Source organism: Schistocerca americana, chromosome 6 (genome assembly GCF_021461395.2).
Source record: "Schistocerca americana isolate TAMUIC-IGC-003095 chromosome 6, iqSchAmer2.1, whole genome shotgun sequence".
NCBI classification, from domain to species: Eukaryota; Metazoa; Arthropoda; class Insecta; order Orthoptera; family Acrididae; genus Schistocerca; species Schistocerca americana.
In genome coordinates, this window is record NC_060124.1 from 157,309,600 (window position 1) to 157,330,059 (window position 20,460).

The window sequence follows — 20,460 nt, forward strand, 5'->3', positions numbered from 1 at the left end:
CACACTGTCCTCTTGATTGTTGCAATGTGAAGTTCGAAAGTTAATGTATAGTTGGGGACTGCATGATGGATCACACAAAAACTGTAGGAAGAGAAACTGGAAGCATCTGAAATGAGTGTTATCAGAGATTGACAAGTATTTGTGGAATGATAAGACACTGTCCATCCACATTAATGTGACCACCTGTTAAAATCCTGAATAACCAACTCTTGTAGTGCAGACAGCTGCGAGACATGCAAGAAGGGAGTCAAAAGAGGTTCTGAAAGGTACTGAAAAGCGTGTGGAGTCACGCTGACTCCTAAAGCATGGGCAGCTGCGCTAGGTTTCTTGGTGCATCCACAGTACGAACAGTGCGTTCGAGGTGGTCCCACAGATTCTCGATCAGGTTTAAATCCAGGGGAGTTTGGTGGCCAGGGCAGTATGCTAAACTCATCCTGGTGCTCTCTGAACCAGACACTTACACTACAAGCTGTGTGACACATTGCATTGTCCTGCTGGCAGATGCCATTGTGCCAAGGAAAAACAAACTGCATGTAGTGGTGGACATGGTCCTGAAGGGAATATGCACATTTGTCTTGATGCAGTGTGCCTTCTAGAATTATAAGTCAACTGGGGAATGCCCAAAAAACACTCCCATGATCATAACACTCTCTCCTCTGGCCTAGGCCCTTCTGATGATTGTTATAGAATGTTTTCTTTCAGGCATTTCACATTGTACACGCATCAAACATGAGTCCTCTCAACAGGTCAACTGTAACCACTCAGTGGACATCCAGCTGGTGTATTGGCATACAAATTTCAGTGTTACTCACCAATAAACAGCAGTCAACATGCGTGCATGAACCACACACCTGCTTCTGAGACCCTTACTCAGCAACGGTCACTGAATGGTCATTGGGGAGACACTATTGGTAGCCCCTTGGCTCATCTGGGTACTCAGGTGCCCAACAGTTGCACACCTACTCACCCGTACACATTTCCGCAGCTGTTGTTCACCCATCATCTATGGCCCATGCTGCACCAGTGCCACTTTTGGGCTGTGCCATTTTGCCATGCATGGTATATTATAATCATGGCAGCAGGTGAACAGCTCGCAAAGTTAGCCGTTTTGGGAGTGCTTCTTGGCCTAAAAGATAATGATCATGCTCTTTTGAATGTCAGATAAATTGCTCCATTTCCACATTACAATGACTGCACTGTTTTACGCATCACCCAAAAGGTTTTATATGCACTTCACTGCTAGTGCTGCCACCTCAATTCACTTTGTAACTCTCATGAACTTGAGGTTTCTTTATATTATGTGCATAACTGTCAATTCTTCTCTTATTGAAATAGCTGCTATCACATATACTATTTATGCATACCTATCATTCCAAGGAAGTTCTGTTTCATCAATGCTTTCTGTCTTAATAAGTGACATACTTGTCTCTGGTAAGAACATTGGGTTCTTTTAGGTTAATTTTGCTCTCCTGTGGACTTTGATTAATTCTTACTCTCATCATCCAGGTATTATTCTATATTGTTGCTGTCTGCCCTACTATTTTATCCACACATTACTATGAGACCTCTACCATACAGACTATTTCATCAACTTTTCCAAAAAACCTCATTGCATCAACATAATTTTACTACCCTGCACCCCCAGGTCCCTTTTCAAGTCAACACTGTTAGCTGGGGACATTAATCTTCAAAATCTGTAGTTCTTTTATCAACAGAAATTTGCTGTGTTTGTATTACATCACCACTTATGAAAGGTGAAGCCACTCCTATAAGATCAATTCTCAAGCACTCTTTAGGCTTGTGAAGCCAATTGGTGTACATTTGTTATTAAAATGAGTCACAACGGAACATTCAAGTCTTTGAACAATGAGAGACAAAACACTGTCTGTTATTCTGAAGAGTGTGGCATCCACAACAAAAAGTGGCATTTTAATGTAGTATTTTAGCCAGATATCCATTCTACATACAGGCTGATTCCAGAGTCCTCTACCTACTACTCAGCAGTGTCCTGGTAAGTATGATAGGACCCGCCTCCCCCACTTCTGTTCTTCATGCACCTACACCATCTTTTGAATAGGATAGATAGCCACAGGAGACTGTTTGCTAATTATGCTGTTATGTATGGGAAAGACTCTCTAGTGAGTGAGTATAAGGGCATTTGAGGTGACCTAGAGAAAATTTCTACCTGATGCAATGAGTAGCAGCTTGCTTCAAATCTGAATTAATTTAAATTAATACAGATGAGTGTCAGAAATATTCCTGTTGAGTGTCAGAAACATTTCTGTAATGTTCAACTACAGTATTAATGGTGTGCTGCTTGACTTAATTATATTATTTAATATATAGGAGAAATGTTACAAAACAGCACAAAAAGTTAGAGGGTAGGTGAATAGCAGACACTGGTTTAGCGGGAGAGTTCTGGGAAACCGTAGTACATCTTTAAAAGAGACCATGAAGCAGGAAGAGATTTCAGATCCTGGACAATGTACAGGATGGCAGCACATACGGCATCATCAAGAAGAAAGTGAAGGACCATCAAAAACTGACCATGGACCTGCTAACATAGAAGAAGACTGATGATGAGAGCTCATACTGACATGTACAGGCTATCATTTTCACTCATTCCTTTTGTGAGTGGAACAGAAAAGGGAATAACTACCAAGTTCACAAAGTATCCTCTGTTATACACGGTAGACTGGCTTTGGGGCTATGTATGTAGATATAGAAGAAATACATTCATTTTCTAGATCTACATCTGTACTGTGCAAACCGCTGTGAAGTGCATGACAGAGGACATGTCCCATTGTACCAGTTATTAGGGTTTCTTCCCGTTCCATTCACATATGGAACATGGGAAGAATGATCGTCTGATGCCTCTGTGCATGCTGTAATTATTCTAATCTTGTCCTCACAATCCCTATTTGAACAATATATATGAGGTGTAGTATATTCCTAGAGTCATCTTTTACAGCTGGTTCTTAAAACTTTGTTAACAGACTTTCTAGGGATAGTTTATGTTCATCTTCAAGAGGCTGCCAGTTCAGTTTCTTCAGCATCATTGCAACACTCTCCCATGGGTCAAACAAACCTGTGACCATTCGTGTTGCCCTTCTCTGTATATGATCAACATCCCCTGTCAGTCCTATTTGGCACAGGTTCCACACATTTGGGCAATATTCTAGAATGTATCGCACAAGCGATATGTAAGCAATCTTCTTCGTATACTGATTGATTTATTGCTGGAATATTGGGAAAGTGCAAAGGCTATCACCTGCTTTACCCATGGCTAAACCTATTTCATCATTCCATTTCATATCCCTAAAAAGTGTTACACCCAAGTATTTGTATGAATTGACCAATTCCAACTGTGACTCACTGATGTTATGGTCACAGGACATTACCTTTTTTTCATTTTGTTAAGTGCACAACTTTACATTTCTGAACATTTAAAGCAAGTTGACAATCTTTGCACCACTTTGAAATCTTATCAAGATCTCAAACCTGCTAATTGCAGTAACTTTTTGCAACAAACTGTGCTGCTTTCAATAAAATCATCCTAAAACATTTATTTTTTGCCTTCCCTCCCCTCTCTGCCTTTTACAGTGTCCATCGTGTAATAACTACATCATAATATGACCTTCAGCCATGATGAAATACACTATTGTTTTATCAGGTAAATACTGGCTTTCTGTTACCGCATAAGCACATTCACTGTTTTCTATTCCCATCATTCCTCTTCTCCTTTCCACTATGCCATTTGCATGATTCCATGACACTGCTCCAGTGATCTCTTTGAAATGTCACATTCTCTGTTGTGATTTGTAAAGCAATATAATTCAATTAGTTGTGTGCAAGAAGTACCTATATCTGTCAATTGCATAGATCATAACAAAGTAGTAAGAATGTCACAGAAGACTCAAACATGTCAAAAGCTTGACTGTCTAACAACTTTTTTCTCCACATTGCCCAAATGATTCAAAGCAGTAATGCAACACAATGGGAGCTATTAACAATATGAAAAACACTTGTAAAATTTTTGGTACTGCTTACAATGCTGAGTGGACTGCAGTATTTTATTACACATGCACGTAAAGTTAACAATCAGTGACGTGCTGTTTGGAGTTGATGAAAGTTGAATTACTTATCAGTAATGTCTGCTTCCAGGTTGCTGCTAAGCTGAGCTAGTGGACAACACTGTTGGCGGCTCAATATAAATGGTTCAAATGGCTCTGAGCACTATGGGACTTAACATCTGAGGTCATCAGTCCCCTAGAACTTAGAACTACTTAAACCTAACTAACCTAAGGACATCACACACATCCATGCCCGAGGCAGGATTCAAACCTGCGACCGTAGTGGTCGCGCGGTTCCAGACTGTAGCGCCTAGAACCGCTCGGCCAGGCTCAATATATTTTTAACAAATGGTAATATGTAACCCATAATTAGTATCTTTATAATACTTCTGGAACATTCACTGCCTCGCTCTTTCTACCTGACTTTCATGAGTAACAATCTATCAACATCACTGCATAACTTATGCTAGTATGGTTAATTATCTATTAATGTCTACTGTATTATTGCTTTCTTTCTGGATGATATTATTCAGACACTTTCTTCAGAAGTTAGCCACGTCACTGAACAGTAGGCTTTGGGTCAATAACTTGTTGACAGCCCCCCCCCCCCCCCCCCCCAAAGGTTTTTAAAATAACAAATAGTAGCAAGGATGTGGAATGGATCTTCTGACAATGGATATGGTTATGAAAAGCAGGTGGATGATTTAATTTCTGTTTTCTAAGTCATATTGAGATGTGAGAAGAATGACAAATGGAAAAGAAGAATTATCAAACTTTACTGAGAACACAGTTTTAGAAATAGAAAAATGTCCAAAATGAGAGCACAAATGAAGACAGTAGGCAAAGTAGGAGTAATTTATGACTATCATCAGACACAGAAAAACTAAAATAACAGCTTACTCTTCAAGTTTGAAACGAGAGAGAAATTTCACTATTGCTTTTGTCTGTCCAACCCGAAGAAAGGGGGGAAAAAACAAATCTATGTTTAAAATTAATATTCTCCATAATCTCGTACTATCAGTGCCAAAGAACCAAATAATACTTCTCTGAAGTCTAAACACAATAGTGGGCAACTAGCAAAGTCCAAGAATCAAACAGAAATTTTTACGTCAGCCGCAATCAGGCATTGAAATTGATTCCATTGTGACAACTGAAAATATGTGCTGGACCAGGGCTCAAACCCGATTTTCTGCTTCACACGAACAGTCTCCTTAACCGCTTCAGCTATCTGAGCATGCTTCCTGTCCAACCCAAACTCTCAACACGTCGCACACCACTTGCTTGAAGCCTCATGCTGATTCCCGCAATACTTTGGGAGAGAGAGTGTATTTGCACAAAGTGATCTTAATGGCTGGAAAGACATATATTTTTATATATGTGTGTGTGCTGTCTGTTCTTTCGGACAGTCTGAAAGAACAGACACACCACACATACATACAGGGTTTGACAGCTATTAAGATTACTTCTGTGCAGATGCACACTCTCTCCCGGACTTTTATGGGAATCAGTGTGAAACTGCAAGCAGTGAGTACGGTGGACAGTGAGTGCTATGCAAGTAATGTGCGACAAGTTGGGAATTTGTACTGGACAGGAAGCATGCTCAGATAGCTGAAGCACAGTTAATGCAACCAATCTTGTACAGTGGGAACACCTGGATTGAGTCCCGATCTGGCACAAATTATCACTTGTTGCCCCTGAATTCAGAGTTTCTGCCTCATTTCGAAATGTATATGTAAAGCTGTGGGATCAAGAATGATGTCTTTTTATTTGGACAATGTTCAAAAGAATAGCCACCACACATGTTGTTGTTGTTGTTGTTGTTGTTGTTGTTGTGGTCTTCAGTCCTGAGACTGGTTTGATGCAGCTCTCCATGCTACTCTATCCTGTGCAAGCTTCTTCATCTCCCAGTACCTACTGCAACCTACATCCTTCTGAATCTGCTTAGTGTATTCATCTCTTGGTCTCCCTCTACGATTTTTACCCTCCACGCTGCCCTCCAATGCTAAATTTGTGATCCCTCGATGCCTCAAAACATGTCCTACCAACCGATCCCTTCTTCTAGTCAAGTTGTGCCACAAACTTCTCTTCTCCCCAATCCTATTCAATAGCTCCTCATTAGTTACGTGATCTACCCACCTTATCCTCAGCATTCTTCTGTAGCACCACATTTCGAAAGCTTCTATTCTCTTCTTGTCCAAACTAGTTATCGTCCATGTTTCACTCCCATACATGGCTACACTCCATACAAATACTTTCAGAAACGACTTCCTGACACTTAAATCTATACTCGATGTTAACAAATTTCTCTTCTTCAGAAACGCTTTCCTTGCCATTGCCAGTCTACATTTTATATCCTCTCTACTTCGACCATCATTGGTTATTTTACTCCCTAAATAGGAAAACTCCTTTACTACTTTAAGTGTCTCATTTCCTAATCTAATTCCCTCAGCATCACCCGACTTAATTTGACTACATTCCATTATCCTCGTTTTGCTTTTGTTGATGTTCATCTTATATCCTCCTTTCAAGACACTGTCCATTCCGCTCAACTGCTCTTCCAAGTCCTTTGCTGTCTCTGACAGAATTACGTCATCAGCGAACCTCAAAGTTTTTACTTCTTCTCCATGAATTTTAATACATTCTCCGAATTTTTCTTTTGTTTCCTTTACTGCTTGCTCAATATACAGATTGAACAACATCGGGGAGAGGCTACAACCCTGTCTCACTCCTTTCGCAACCACTGCTTCCCTTTCATGCCCCTTGACTCTTATAACTGCCATCTGGTTTCCGTACAAATTGTAAATAGCCTTTCGCTCCCTGTATTTTACCCCTGCCACCTTCACAATTTGAAAGAGAGTATTCCAGTCAACATTGTCAAAAGCTTTCTCTAAGTCTACAAATGCTAGAAATGTAGGTTTGCCTTTTCTTAATCTTTTTTCTAAGATAAGTCGTAAGGTCAGTATTGCCTCACGTGTTCCAACATTTCTACGGAATCCAAACTGATCTTCCCCAAGGTAGGCTTCTACCAGTTTTTCCATTCGTCTGTAAAGAATTCGCATTAGTATTTTGCATCTGTGACTTATTAAACTGATAGTTCGGTAATTTTCACATCTGTCAACACCTGCTTTCTTTGGGATTGGAATTATTATATTCTTCTTGAAGTCTGAGGGTATTTCGCCTGTCTCATACATCGTGCTCACCAGATGGTAGAGTTTTGTCATGACTGGCACTCCCGAGGCCATCAGTAGTTCTAATGGAATGTTGTCTACTCCCGGGGCCTTGTTTTGACTCAGGTCTTTCAGTGCTCTGTCAAACTCTTCACGCAGTATCTTATCTCCCATTTCGTCTTCATCTACATCCTCTTCCATTTCCATAATATTGTCCTCAAGTACATCGCCCTTGTATAAACCCTCTATATACTCCTTCCACCTTTCTGCCTTCCCTTCTTTGCTTAGAACTGGGTTGCCATCTTAGCTCTTGATATTCATACAAGTGGTTCTCTTCTCTCCAAAGGTCTCTTTAATTTTCCTGTAGGCAGTATCTATCTTGCCCCTAGTGAGATAAGCCTCTACATCCTTACATTTGTCCTCTAGCCATCCCTGCTTAGCCATTTTGCACTTCCTGTCGATATCATTTTTGAGACGTTTGTACTCCTTTTTGCCTGCTCCAATTACTGCATTTTTATATTTTCTCCTTTCATCAATTAAATTTAATATTTCTTCTGTTACCCAAGGATTTCTATTAGCATTTGTCTTTTTACCTACTTGATCCTCTGCTGCCTTCACTACTTGATCCCTCAAAGCTACCCATTCTTCTTCTACTGTATTTCCTTCCCCTCATTCCTGTCAATTGTTCCCTTATGGTCTCCCTGAAACTCTCTACAACATCTGGTTCTTTCAGTTTATCCAGATCCCATCTCCTTCAATTCCCCCCTTTTTGCAGTTTCTTCAGTTTCAATCTGCAGTTCATAACCAATAGATTGTGGTCAGAATCCACATCTGCCCCTGGAAATGTCTTACAATTTAAAACCTGGTTCCTAAATCTCTGTCTTACCATTATATAATCTATCTGATACCTTCTAGTATCTCCAGGATTCTTCCAGGTATACAACCTTCTTTTATGATTCTTGAACCAAGTGTTAGCTATGATTTAAGTTATGCTCTGTGCAAAATTCTACAAGGCGGCTTCCTCTTTCATTCCTTCCCCCCAATCCATATTCCCCCAATATGTTTCCTTCTCTCCCTTTTCCTACTGACGAATTCCAGTCACCCATGACTATTAAATTTTCGTCTCCCTTCACTACCTGAATAATTTCTTTTATCTCGTCATACATTTCATCTATTTCTTCATCATCTGCAGAGCTAGTTGGCATATAAACTTGTACTACTGTAGTAGGCATGGGCTTTGTGTCTATCTTGGCCACAATAATGCGTTCACTATGCTGTTTGTAGTAGCTAACCCGCACTCCTATTTTTTTAATTCATTATTAAACCTACTCCTGCATTACCCCTATTTGATTTTGTATTTATAACCCTGTAATCACCTGACCAAAAGTCTTGTTCCTCCTGCCACCGAACTTCACTAATTCCCACTATATCTAACTTTAACCTATCCATTTCCCTTTTTACATTTTCTAACCTACCTGCCCGATTAAGGGATCTGACATTCCACGCTTCGATCCGTAGAACGCCAGTTTTCTTTCTCCTGACGTCGTCCTGAGTAGTCCCCGCCCGGAGATCCGAATGGGGGACTATTTTACCTCCGGAATATTTTATCCAAGAGGACGCCATCATCATTTACTCATACAGTAGAGCTGCATGTCCTCGGGAAAAATTACAGCTGTAGTTTCCCCTTGCTTTCAGCCGTTCGCAGTACCAGCACAGCAAGGCCGTTTTGGTTAATGTTACAAGGCCAGATCAGTCAATCATCCAGACTGTTGCCCTGCAACTACTGAAAAGGCTGCTGCCCCTCTTCAGGAACCACATGTTTGTCTGGCCTCTCAACAGATACCCCTCCGTTTTGGTTGCACCTACGGTACGGCCATCTGTATCGCTGAGGCACGCAAGCCTCCCCACCAACGGCAAGGTCCATGGTTCATGGGCGGGCCACCACACATACGTAAAAGAAAAGTCTAGAAATTTGAGAGAGAGAGAGAGAGAGAGAGAGAGAGAGAGAGAGAGAGAGAGAGGGGGGGGGGGGGGGGGGATCTTTCAATAGAAAACACCAAGTTACAAAATGAGCCACAGAGAAGTTACCACATAGGTGACATGAGATCAGTATACTTCCTGCTAAATACAAGATTGCAAATCACACACTGACTCTATTAGATATTCATGCCAAAGAAGAACATACAAAATAATTTACAGAAGCAGGAACTTCTGAAAACGTTGCAGGACACAGAAAAAGCTCTGCAAAGAGCCGTTAATGTGGTTACAGCGAATCGAAGGATTTTGAGTCCACAACAGAACAGTAGCAGAAAAAAAGCAGAAATTATACCTTAAGATACCTGAGTACTCCAACAAAACATATTGCAACTTCTACACATGAAAGAGAAAGGTAAAGTTACATGCCAAGAACCCAGAGACATTCTAAATAAAACTAAGTATGATATCCATAGGTAAACAAATTTCTATTCACAAGGTCACGAAAATGCTCACCAAAACAAAACAAAAAACAATATGCATCAGCAACATACAGCATGAGAAAATGATATTCTAATGTTAATCTCTCTCGTATGAAGAATTTCCCGCAGCAGAAATTAAGATGAATTAGACACAGACAGTGTGAGTGACATATGTTTAGTAAAAATCGAACATACTTCTAAATTCACTGAAAACTCACCGAGTATCCCAAGCACCTACTCCACAACAGTTAATTTCTAAAGTACGGAGATTTTAATCTGGCTCTTAATGACTACTGCCACTACTTAATATACACTGAGAAATCTGGGCCATGGCAAATGGTGAAGATAAGACTTTATTTTAAAATAGGGTATCTTAACAACTGCAAAAATCATAGATGCATCATCAAACTGGATGCAGGGTATACTGTATATGCTGGAATTATGACACAGATCAAAGTGATACTGAAGAAATAATCCCACAGGGAAGACTGAATTCTGAAAAGCCATAACAAGTGAAAGTTGTTTCATGATGAAGTAGATACTCTAAAAATATTGGTGTATATTGACCTCTGAAAAGCAGATGATCATGTTAACAGGGAGAAATAGAGAACTATGAAGATTTCTCAGTTGTTAAAAAGTATGCACAAATAGAACAATTTCCTTGGATTTATGAGGCAACTTGATGGCTCATTATAAAAAATAAAAAAGCAATTTAAAGGAATAGCACTTCATCTATCTCAATATTTATAGAAATCCCATGTAATAACAGAAAAGCAATTCTAAAACTGTGTTCAAGCATATCACAAAAACACAGAAACCAAATTTCATTTTATTTTACATTCGACATTACAAAGAACACATTTACTTTTCTCACTACGAAAATTTAAATTATTGCATCTGAAAACAGCTATTTTCCACTACCGGTAACTGAATAAAGCACCTGAAGTGAAAGATGTGTAACTGTTAATGGATAACTATTTTGTTAAAATTCTGTTGCACAAGAAACTGGTCCTGAAAAAAATTACAGCCACTCACCACACAGTTGACGCCTGAAGAGGGAATGTCATGAGAAACTAACACTTTTTTAAAAATGCACCAGATCCACAATTTTGAAGATATGGCAATGAAACTTTGTACCATGCTTTACATAAAATTAATACATTTACTGTTAAGTTCCTTGGACTATATATATGTTTACCTTTTTTTATGAAATTTAAAAATTTTGTTTTGAAAAAATAATGTACGTGCTTTTTTCTGAGAAACTATTCCAGAGATTTTCTCTGTTTAATCACTTTGCATATAGTAAGCTTCTCTCAGGAGATTTACCAAATAGGAGAATTTCCGTACTTTTTTAAATTATAATTCTGTAAGCATAATATAAAATCCCAGCAAAATTCTAACCGCTTTGCCACATGTCTCAGCTTACAATCACAACTCCAAAATTTACTCGAGACAACATTTACTGGATTACTGAAATACTTGTTCAAAATTTCACAATTTTAGCCTTAATAGATCCTGAGAAAAAGATGCATAAACTTTAGAACACATCATTTTCAAGAAATGCAGTTTAAACTTCGTCGTAATTTTTTTTTCTATGTTGCCTCTTCTGAAGGCCCCAGATTTATAGTCTGTCATCTTTCATTTCAAGACTTTTCTTCAGGTTTCTTGTTTTCTGCCTTCGTTCCTTTACCAAGTCTTCAACAAAATTTCCAGCTGTAAAGAAGCACTGTGAATCTACACCCCTGGAAATTGAAATAAGAACACCGTGAATTCATTGTCCCAGGAAGGGGAAACTTTATTGACACATTCCTGGGGGTCAGATACATCACATGATCACACTGACAGAACCATAGGCACATAGACACAGGCAACAGAGCATGCACAATGTCGGCACTAGTACAGTGTATATCCACCTTTCACAGCAATGCAGGCTGCTATTCTCCCATGGAGACGATCGTAGAGATGCTGGATGTAGTCCTGTGGAACGGCTTGCCATGCCATTTCCACCTGGCGCCTCAGTTGGACCAGCGTTCGTGCTGGACGTGCAGACCGCATGAGACGACGCTTCATCCAGTCCCAAACACGCTCAATGGGGGACAGATCCGGAGATCTTGCTGGCCAGGGTAGTTGACTTACACCTTCTAGAGCACGTTGGGTGGCACGGGATACATGCGGACGTGCACTGTCCTGTTGGAACAGCAAGTTCCCTTGCCGGTCTAGGAATGGTAGAACGATGGGTTCGATGACGGTTTGGATGTACCGTGCACTATTCAGTGTCCCCTCGATGATCACCAGTGGTGTACGGCCAGTGTAGGAGATCGCTCCCCACACCATGATGCCGGGTGTTGGCCCTGTGTGCCTCGGTCGTATGCAGTCCTGATTGTGGCGCTCACCTGCACGGCGCCAAACACGCATACGACCATCATTGGCACCAAGGCAGAAGCGAATCTCATCGCTGAAGACGACACGTCTCCATTCGTCCCTCCATTCACGCGGTCGCGACACCACTGGAGGCGGGCTGCACGATGTTGGGGCGTGAGCGGAAGACGGCCTAACGGTGTGCGGGACCGTAGCCCAGCTTCATGGAGACGGTTGCGAATGGTCCTCGCCGATACCCCAGGAGCAACAGTGTCCCCAATTTGCTGGGAAGTGGCGGTGCGGTTCCCTACGGCACTGCGTAGGATCCTACGGTCTTGGCGTGCATCCGTGCGTCGCTGCGGTCCGGTCCCAGGTCGATGGGCACGTGCACCTTCCGCCGACCACTGGCGACAACATCGATGTACTGTGGAGACCTCACGCCCCACGTGTTGAGCAATTCGGCGGTACGTCCACCCGGCCTCCCGCATGCCCACTATACGCCCTCGCTCAAAGTCCGTCAACTGCACATACGGTTCACGTCCACGCTGTCGCGGCATGCTACCAGTGTTAAAGACTGCGATGGAGCTCCGTATGCCATGGCAAACTGGCTGACACTGACGGCGGCGGTGCACAAATGCTGCGCAGCTAGCGCCATTCGACGGCCAACACCGCGGTTCCTGGTGTGTCCACTGTGCCGTGCGTGTGATCATTGCTTGTACAGCCCTCTCGCAGTGTCCGGAGCAAGTATGGTGGGTCTGACACACCGGTGTCAATGTGTTCTTTTTTCCATTTCCAGGAGTGTATTTTCCTCAAGATGTCTCGAGTGAAACTTTCTGTCTTAAAGCCATTCTCTCTAATACCTGCCTCTTCCTGACATTTCCATCATTAAACACAAGAACTGAATTGTAAGTTGCAATACAGACAACTGTAGCACATGAAAATGTGGTTTTAGGGCATCATTTCCATATGAGTGAGTTTAGAGACTCATTTGGATTTTGGGTTTTGCCATGAACGCACTTTTTTAGTTCAGGATCAGCCAGAAACCTGTAAGTGGACTTGCAACATCCAGTATAAAATTTGAAAGCCCCTCCTTGTGAATATAGGTGTTGCTATCCCTCCAAGCATGTTGATATTCACACCAGATAATGTGGCACATATCGTGAATAGGATGTTCATCTGTTGACACTATTGTTGTTGTTGTTGTTGTTGTTGTTGTGGTCTTCAGTCCTGAGACTGGTTTGATGCAGCTCTCCATGCTACTCTATCCTGTGCAAGCTTCATCTCCCAGTACCTACTGCAACCTACATCCTTCTGAATCTGCTTAGTGTATTCATCTCTTGGTCTCCCTCTTTGATTTTTACCCTCCACACTGCCCTCCAATACTAAATTGGTGATCCCTTGATGCCTCAAAACATGTCCTACCAACCGATCCCTTCTTCTAGTCAAGTTGTGCCACAAACTTCTCTTCTCCCCAATCCTATTCAATACCTCCTCATTAATTATGTGACCTACCCATCTAATCTTCAGCATTCTTCTGTAGCACCACATTTCAAAAGCTTCTATTCTCTTTTTGTCCAAACTAGTTATCGTCCATGTTTCACTTCCATACATGGCTACACTCCATACAAATATTTTCAGAAAAGACTTCCTGACACTTAAATCTATACTCGATGTTAACAAATTTCTCTTCTTCAGAAATGCTTTCCTTGCCATTGCCAGTCTACATTTTATATCCTCTCTACTTCGACCATCATCAGCTATTTTGCTCCCCAAATAGCAAAACTCCTTTACTACTTAAAGTGACATTTCCTAATCTACTTCCCTCAGCATCACCCGACTTAATTATACTACATTCCATTATCCTTGTTTTGCTTTTGTTGATGTTCATCTTACATCCTCCTTTCAAGACACTATCCATTCCGTTCAACTGCTCTTCCAAGTCCTTTGCTGTCTCTGACAGAATTACAATGTCATCAGCAAACCTCAAAGTTTTTATTTCTTCTCCATGGATTTTAATACCTACTCCAAATTTTTCTTTTGTTTCCTTTGCTGCTTGCTCAATATACAGATTGAATAACATCAGGGATAGGCTACATCCCTGTCTCATTCCCTTCCCAACCACTGCTTCCCTTTCATGCCCCTCGACTCTTATAACTACCATCTGGTTTCTGTACAAATTGTAAATAGCCTTTCGCCCCCTGTATTTTACCCCTGCCACCTACAGAATTTGAAAGAGAGTATTCCAGTCAACATTGTCAAAAGCTTTATCTAAGTCTACAAATGCTAGAAACGTAGGTTTGCCTTTCCCTAATCTATTTTCTAGGGTAAGTCGTAGGGTCAGTATTGCCTCACGTGTTCCAACTTTTCTACGGAATCTAAACTGATCTTCCCCGAGGTCGGCTTCTACTAGTTTTTCCATTCGTCTGTGAAGTATTCGCATTAGTATTTTGCAGCTGTGACTTATTAAACTGATAGTTCGGTAATTTTCACATCTGTCAACACTGGCTTTCTTTGGGATTGGAATTATTATATTCTTCTTCAAGTCCGACGGAATTTCGCCTGTCTCGTACATCTTGCTCACCAGATGGTAGATTTTGTCAGGAATGGCTCTCCCAAGGCTGTCAGTAGTTCTAATCGAATGTTGTCTACTCCCAGGGCCTTGTTTTGACTCAGGTCTTTCAGTGCTCTGTCAAACTCTTCACGCAGTATCATATCTCCCATTTCCATCTTCATCTACATCCTCTTCCATTTCCATAATATTGTCCATACATTGCCCTTGTATAGACCCTCTATATACTCCTTCCACGTTTCTGCTTTCCCTTCTTTGCTTAGAACTGGGTTTCCATTTGAGCTCTTGATATTCGTACAAGTTGTTCTCTTTTCTCCAAAGGTCTCTTTAATTTTCCTGTAGGCAGTATCTATGTTACCCCTAGTGATGTAAGCCTTACATTTATCCTCTAGTCATCCCTGCTTAGCCATTATGCACTTCCTGTCGATCTCATTTTTGAGACGTTTGTATTCCTTTTTGCCTGCTTCATTTACTGCATTTTGTATTTTCTCCTTTCATCAATTAAATTCAGTATTTTTTCTGTTACCCAAGGATTTCTACTAGCCCTCGTCTTTTTACCCACTTGATCCTCTGCTGCCTTCACTACTTCATCCCTCAAAGCTACCCATTCTTCTTCTACTGTATTTCTTTCCCCTCATTCCTGTCAATTGTTCCCTTATGCTCGCCCTGAAACTCTGTACAACCTCTGGTTCTTTCAGTTTATCCAGGTCCCATCTCCTTAAATTCCCACCATTTTGCAGTTTCTTCAATTTTAATCTACAGTTCATAACCAATAGATTGTGGTCAGAGTCCTCATCTGCCCCTGGAAATGCCTTAAAATTTAAAACCTGGTTCCTAAATCTCTGTCTTACCATTATATAATCTATCTGATACCTTCTAGTATCTCCAGGACTCTTCCATGTATACAACCTTCTTTTATGATTCTTGAACCAAGTGTTAGCTATGATTAAGTTGTGCTCTGTGCAAAATTCTACCAGGCGGCTTCCTCTTTCATTTCTTACCCCCAATCCATATTCACCTACTACGTTTCCTTCTCTCCCTTTTCCTACTACCGAATTCCAGTCACCCATGATTATTAAATTTTCGTCTCCCTTCACTATCTGAATAATTTCTTTTATTTCTTCATACATTTCTTCGTCATCTGCAGAGCTAGTTGCCATATAAACTTGTACTGCTGTAGTAGGTGTGGGCTTCAATAGCCCTAACTGCATTTTTCAGGTCTCTTACACTGGATAGGTTCTGTCTGATAGCCTTGCCACCTCCATTAGTAGCACAAAGCAAAACAAGAATTGCTTCTTCACGAATAAAAAAAAAAAAAAGCATCTGATTTGTTATTGTTTCTAAGCTACAGAACAGGGTCCACCTGTAAAACCAAAGAGTATATATCACAGCCTTCTAGATGTATCCTGTGCACGTTTGCTTGAAAGTAATCCAAGGAACCATTGAATTACTGCTTCAGTAAGTGGGCATAGCAGGAAGGTCATGTCACACACTTAATCATTTTTCAGGCACTTTGTATGTGATTTCATTGTTGAAACTTTGGGAACTGATTGTCCACAAGTTCTAGTAATAAATAAAGAATAACTAATAAAATATTCTTGGGTTTGAAGGCTTCTCAAGTGGTTAGTTGTGAGCTTTCAGCAGAGATCTCTTCTACTAATGTCAAGTGGTTGACTGTCGTGTGAATGCCACAGCCAGGCTTATATAGCCGCATTGTCACCAGTGACATCACTGACGCTCAGTCCTGCACTGTACATTATAACGTTTTGATGATGCACCTGCTTCAACCAGTTCATCTCTCCAGTTAGTCAGCCAGACTTTCGCACTATTGAACAGTGCCGCATAAGGTGTTTTCCCAACACTGTCCCAAAAAAGTCAGCTGTAGCGGAACATACAATGGAGAACACACACTGAATTGCATTCAATTAGAGCTCTATTATTAAACGGACCAACAGCTTTCGGAATAGCATAATAAACAAAGTAATAGAGATCAAAATATCGGACAACACTCTCAAAGACGGTGCATCGCAGCTGAGTATGGCCTGGAATCCTGTGATTGGGGAGTTGAGGCGAGTGGGGCGGTCGCATCACCAAAACATTACCATATATAGTGTGGAACTGAGCAACAGTGATGTCACTGGTAATGGCACAGCTACGGAAGCTTGGTAGCAGCATCCACACAACAGTCAACCACTTGACAATGGCAGAGGAAATCTGTGACGAAAGTTCGTAGGCAGTTAACCTCTTGACACAACTTGAAATGCCAGAATATTTCATTACTTGATATTGCCACAAGATCACGCACTTGTGCAAATAAAAAATAAATTGAAAATTGACATTTTCGGTACATCTCATGAATATCCCCCTTAAGCAGTGGACAGAGATAAGAATAAGATTTGGATACCTTTTTTTACATACACGAAGGACAATCTCTCACTAACGTGGTTGCTCTGAACTTCCGTAACACCCCATTGCACTGGCTGCATCCAAAAGATTGCAGAGCTCTTTTCTGCTTTCTCCTATTACTGTTACCCCAGTTTAATATTATTTGATTAGAAACGTTATTTCATTTTAAGCTTCTGATCTGGCTTTCCTGTTTCCACGTATGTTAATGTTATGCACGATATTCCCAGACCAATACATCCAAGACCATCGTTCTTCACATTCAATGATAACGGATGCACAGTGAAATGGGCTACAACCTCTAAATCTTGTTTATGCACCTGTACACTGACCGGCACCTCAACTTAACCACTTGACCGATCTTTGCTCCATCCATTATTTTTATTCGACCCGGCACTTTCCTCTAATTTTATTAGGAAAATGCATGCAACAGTTAGGAAGAATACTTCAGTATTATTACTGGACTAATGTTCAAAAAGCAACAATATTCTAACAGCACACAGGAGCAGAAAAGGGGGTAACAAATCAAACAGTTAGCGTTAAGTACAAATACAACTCTCATACTCACCAGACCACCAACTCGATCTCTCATTTCGTCAAATGGATGCGGGCTTTCAGAAAAGAAGGAGCTTTGCGAAGGAGTATCCATCATCACAATGTTGGGATCGTGTGGCAGCAGCATGTCACTCACCCACATTAATCCTCCCATATCTGTTGATTCAAACAAACCATTTCAATACAAAAAAAACATTAGTAAAATCAAAATGGGCACCCCACACCTTCACAGGAGGAATAAAAATACCAATTACCGTGTACAGTGCAAATCATACGTTACTGTTACTTACAACACAGCTTTATAAAACAAGAAAATACAAAAATATTATATTACAGTAAGTAGACACCATTTTTCTCGCAGAAAGTCAATGGTATAGAAACACCACAGTGATTACTAGAACAGAACAGAGAAAGAAAGGCATTACAAGGAAATTTAATTATTTAGGTTCACTACAATCTGACACCAAATTGCCACGGACCCAACTACAGCCAACATTCCCTAATACAATTAACCACTAGCATTCCAAAGGCACCACAGCAAGTAAACATTTGTTTACTCCTAATGGTGTGTACGCACTGACCGAACATGCCAAATGAACGTGAAGTATAACACACCTTTTACATAGGGGTCTTGTGGCATAAGATTAGACCCAAGACTTAATTGCCCTCTCTCCATCTCTTCTAGCTCTGTAACACAAAAGCAGTTTGTCGAGTGCATGCCTTTAGCAGCATCATTTATTCAATTCATAGTGAATTGCACAAATTTCAAGTTCTGTTCAAATTTTATTCAATCCTTTGTGATATTATTAGATCTACAACTTTGCTTCTGCCATTTTGCAATAGACAGCAGTTGCGGCAAGTGGGGTTCAGGTGGTTGGTCATAGGCATAATACAATAAGCTTAGGCATCTGTAAACATAATGCCATAAATGTATTAGTTGACTTGTGATTGCATCATCAGGTTATTCTCGATTAAGTACGTCAACTTATGTACCCATTTCTCACCGTTTCAGGGAGGTTTTTATTTTCTGCTTTAACATGAAGAAACCTGTGGCCTTGGCTCTTAAAATTAGTGGAAGAACATGCAGAGAATGTTTTCAACACCTTAAGAACAGTGATTTTGATGTCGAAGACTGGCATGGCGGTGGAAGACAGCAAGTTTTCATAGCTGCTGAAACATACGAAGACAGTCACAGGACATCATTATCGAAAGCAATTGATGTGCTCGAGCCCAGCACTGAAACACAAATGGCCACAATACAGCGATAAACACGTAGAGGTAATTTTGCAGCAGGTCAGTGCTTGACCTCATGTCGCAAAACCCGCCAAAATATACATGGAAACGTTGAAATGAGAAGTACTATCCTTCCCGCCGTATTCTCCATACGTTGCTCTCTCTGACTACCACCTTTTTCGATCTGTGGCATACAGTCTTGCTGACCAGCACTTCTGATCATATGAACAAGTGCAAAATTGAATCGGTTCATGGATCCCCAGAAAAGACGCCCAGTTCTTCCGCCACGAGATTCGTATGCCATCCGAAAGATGGGAGAATGTAGTGGCAGCAATGTGCAATACTATGAATCATAATTTTTTTCATAATAAAGCCCTGAACTTTGAGAAAAAACGGCGGAAGCAAAGTTGTAGACCTAGTATATAATGTGTTACATTTTTTTAAAAAAATAAAAAAAAATAAAAAAAAAAATCCACTGATGGGAAAAATACACTTATCAGTCACAAATTATATCTGCTCCAAAATCTGCAATTACACACAATTTTACTCCAGGATTAGTACAAGTACAAGAAGTGGTAGTAGTAGTAGTAGTAGTAGTAGTAGTAGTAGTAAGAGGAGGAGGAGGAGGAGGAGGAGGAGGAGAGCCATACAGACACAAAATGTTAGTTTGTTCCACAGTCACATTTCCTTTATAGTTTAATACCCATTTGGCAATACATACAGCACTTCTTCCTAGTTTGTTTTACTACATTATTGTAACCACCAGAATGTGTATTGAAGGACAGTTTGCCTAATCTACATTCATACCCTGCAACTGATGCATAACAGCGAATAGTTTGTACCACTGTTAGTCATTCTCTTCCCTGTTCCATTCACACATGAAGCTAGGGAAATATAATTGCCCATATTCCTCCACAGAAAGCCGCTATCCCTCTTATCTGAACCTTTTGCAACATGTACGTTGGAGATAGCAGAGCTATTCTAAAGTTTGTCACAAATTCTAGTCCTCTATCTATCTTAACAGTGTTTTGTGAAAATGAATGTCTTCTTCCCTCTAAAGAGCCAGCATTTCCACAACATTCTCATGACGATCAAACTGACCGGCAACAACTTCACCAGCATATCTCTGAATTGCTTCGACAGCACACATTAATGTGACCTGGTACGGGTTCACTGTATCTACTCCAACCCTCTTCAATATCAACTCTCAGAACTGTTTTATGGGAACTGCCCTTACAAAACAGATTTCAATCCTGCAAACCATCTGACCTTAATCATCACTAGTCCTTGTCCCCATGCTCCATTTTCATTTCCTCATCAATTTTCTGCCTCAAGTCACCTATCCATTATTCTACATCCTCACTGTTCTCTTTTCAGTCTCACTCTGCTGTAATCTGTTCCCTGCCACCTCCATACACATACATGTAATACTCTTCATGTTCTATGTAAGTAAAGTCTGGGGTGCACAGCCCACAACTGAGCTACTGAGGTACGGCACACCCTTTCTCCGATGCAGCACTAGGAGGGGCCAACATTCCAGCCACCTTTGGCATAGTTCTCACTGAGGTGATGTGATACGTTGCAATTACGATCACAGGATGCAACTGTTATCTGTGCAATACTCGTGTGCCCAAAAGAGCGATACG

At 40.8% G+C, this 20,460-nt stretch overlaps 1 protein-coding gene across 4 annotated transcripts in view; it reads right to left on the reverse strand.

Moving 5' to 3' along the window:
* The window catches only part of LOC124619931 (polycomb protein Sfmbt-like), a 297,358-nt gene that overhangs the window by 229,349 nt on the left and 47,549 nt on the right, over positions 1 to 20,460 (reverse strand). For 2 of the 4 annotated variants that reach the window (XM_047146574.1, XM_047146577.1), the window contains exons 2-3: positions 18,197 to 18,268; positions 17,595 to 17,737 (exon numbers count right to left, since the gene is read on the reverse strand). In XM_047146574.1, the coding sequence (XP_047002530.1) occupies positions 17,595 to 17,737; positions 18,197 to 18,268 (215 nt within the window). The remainder of the gene's footprint in view (positions 1 to 17,594; positions 17,738 to 18,196; positions 18,269 to 20,460) is intronic. The other 2 variants (XM_047146575.1, XM_047146576.1) reach the window with 1 other exon arrangement.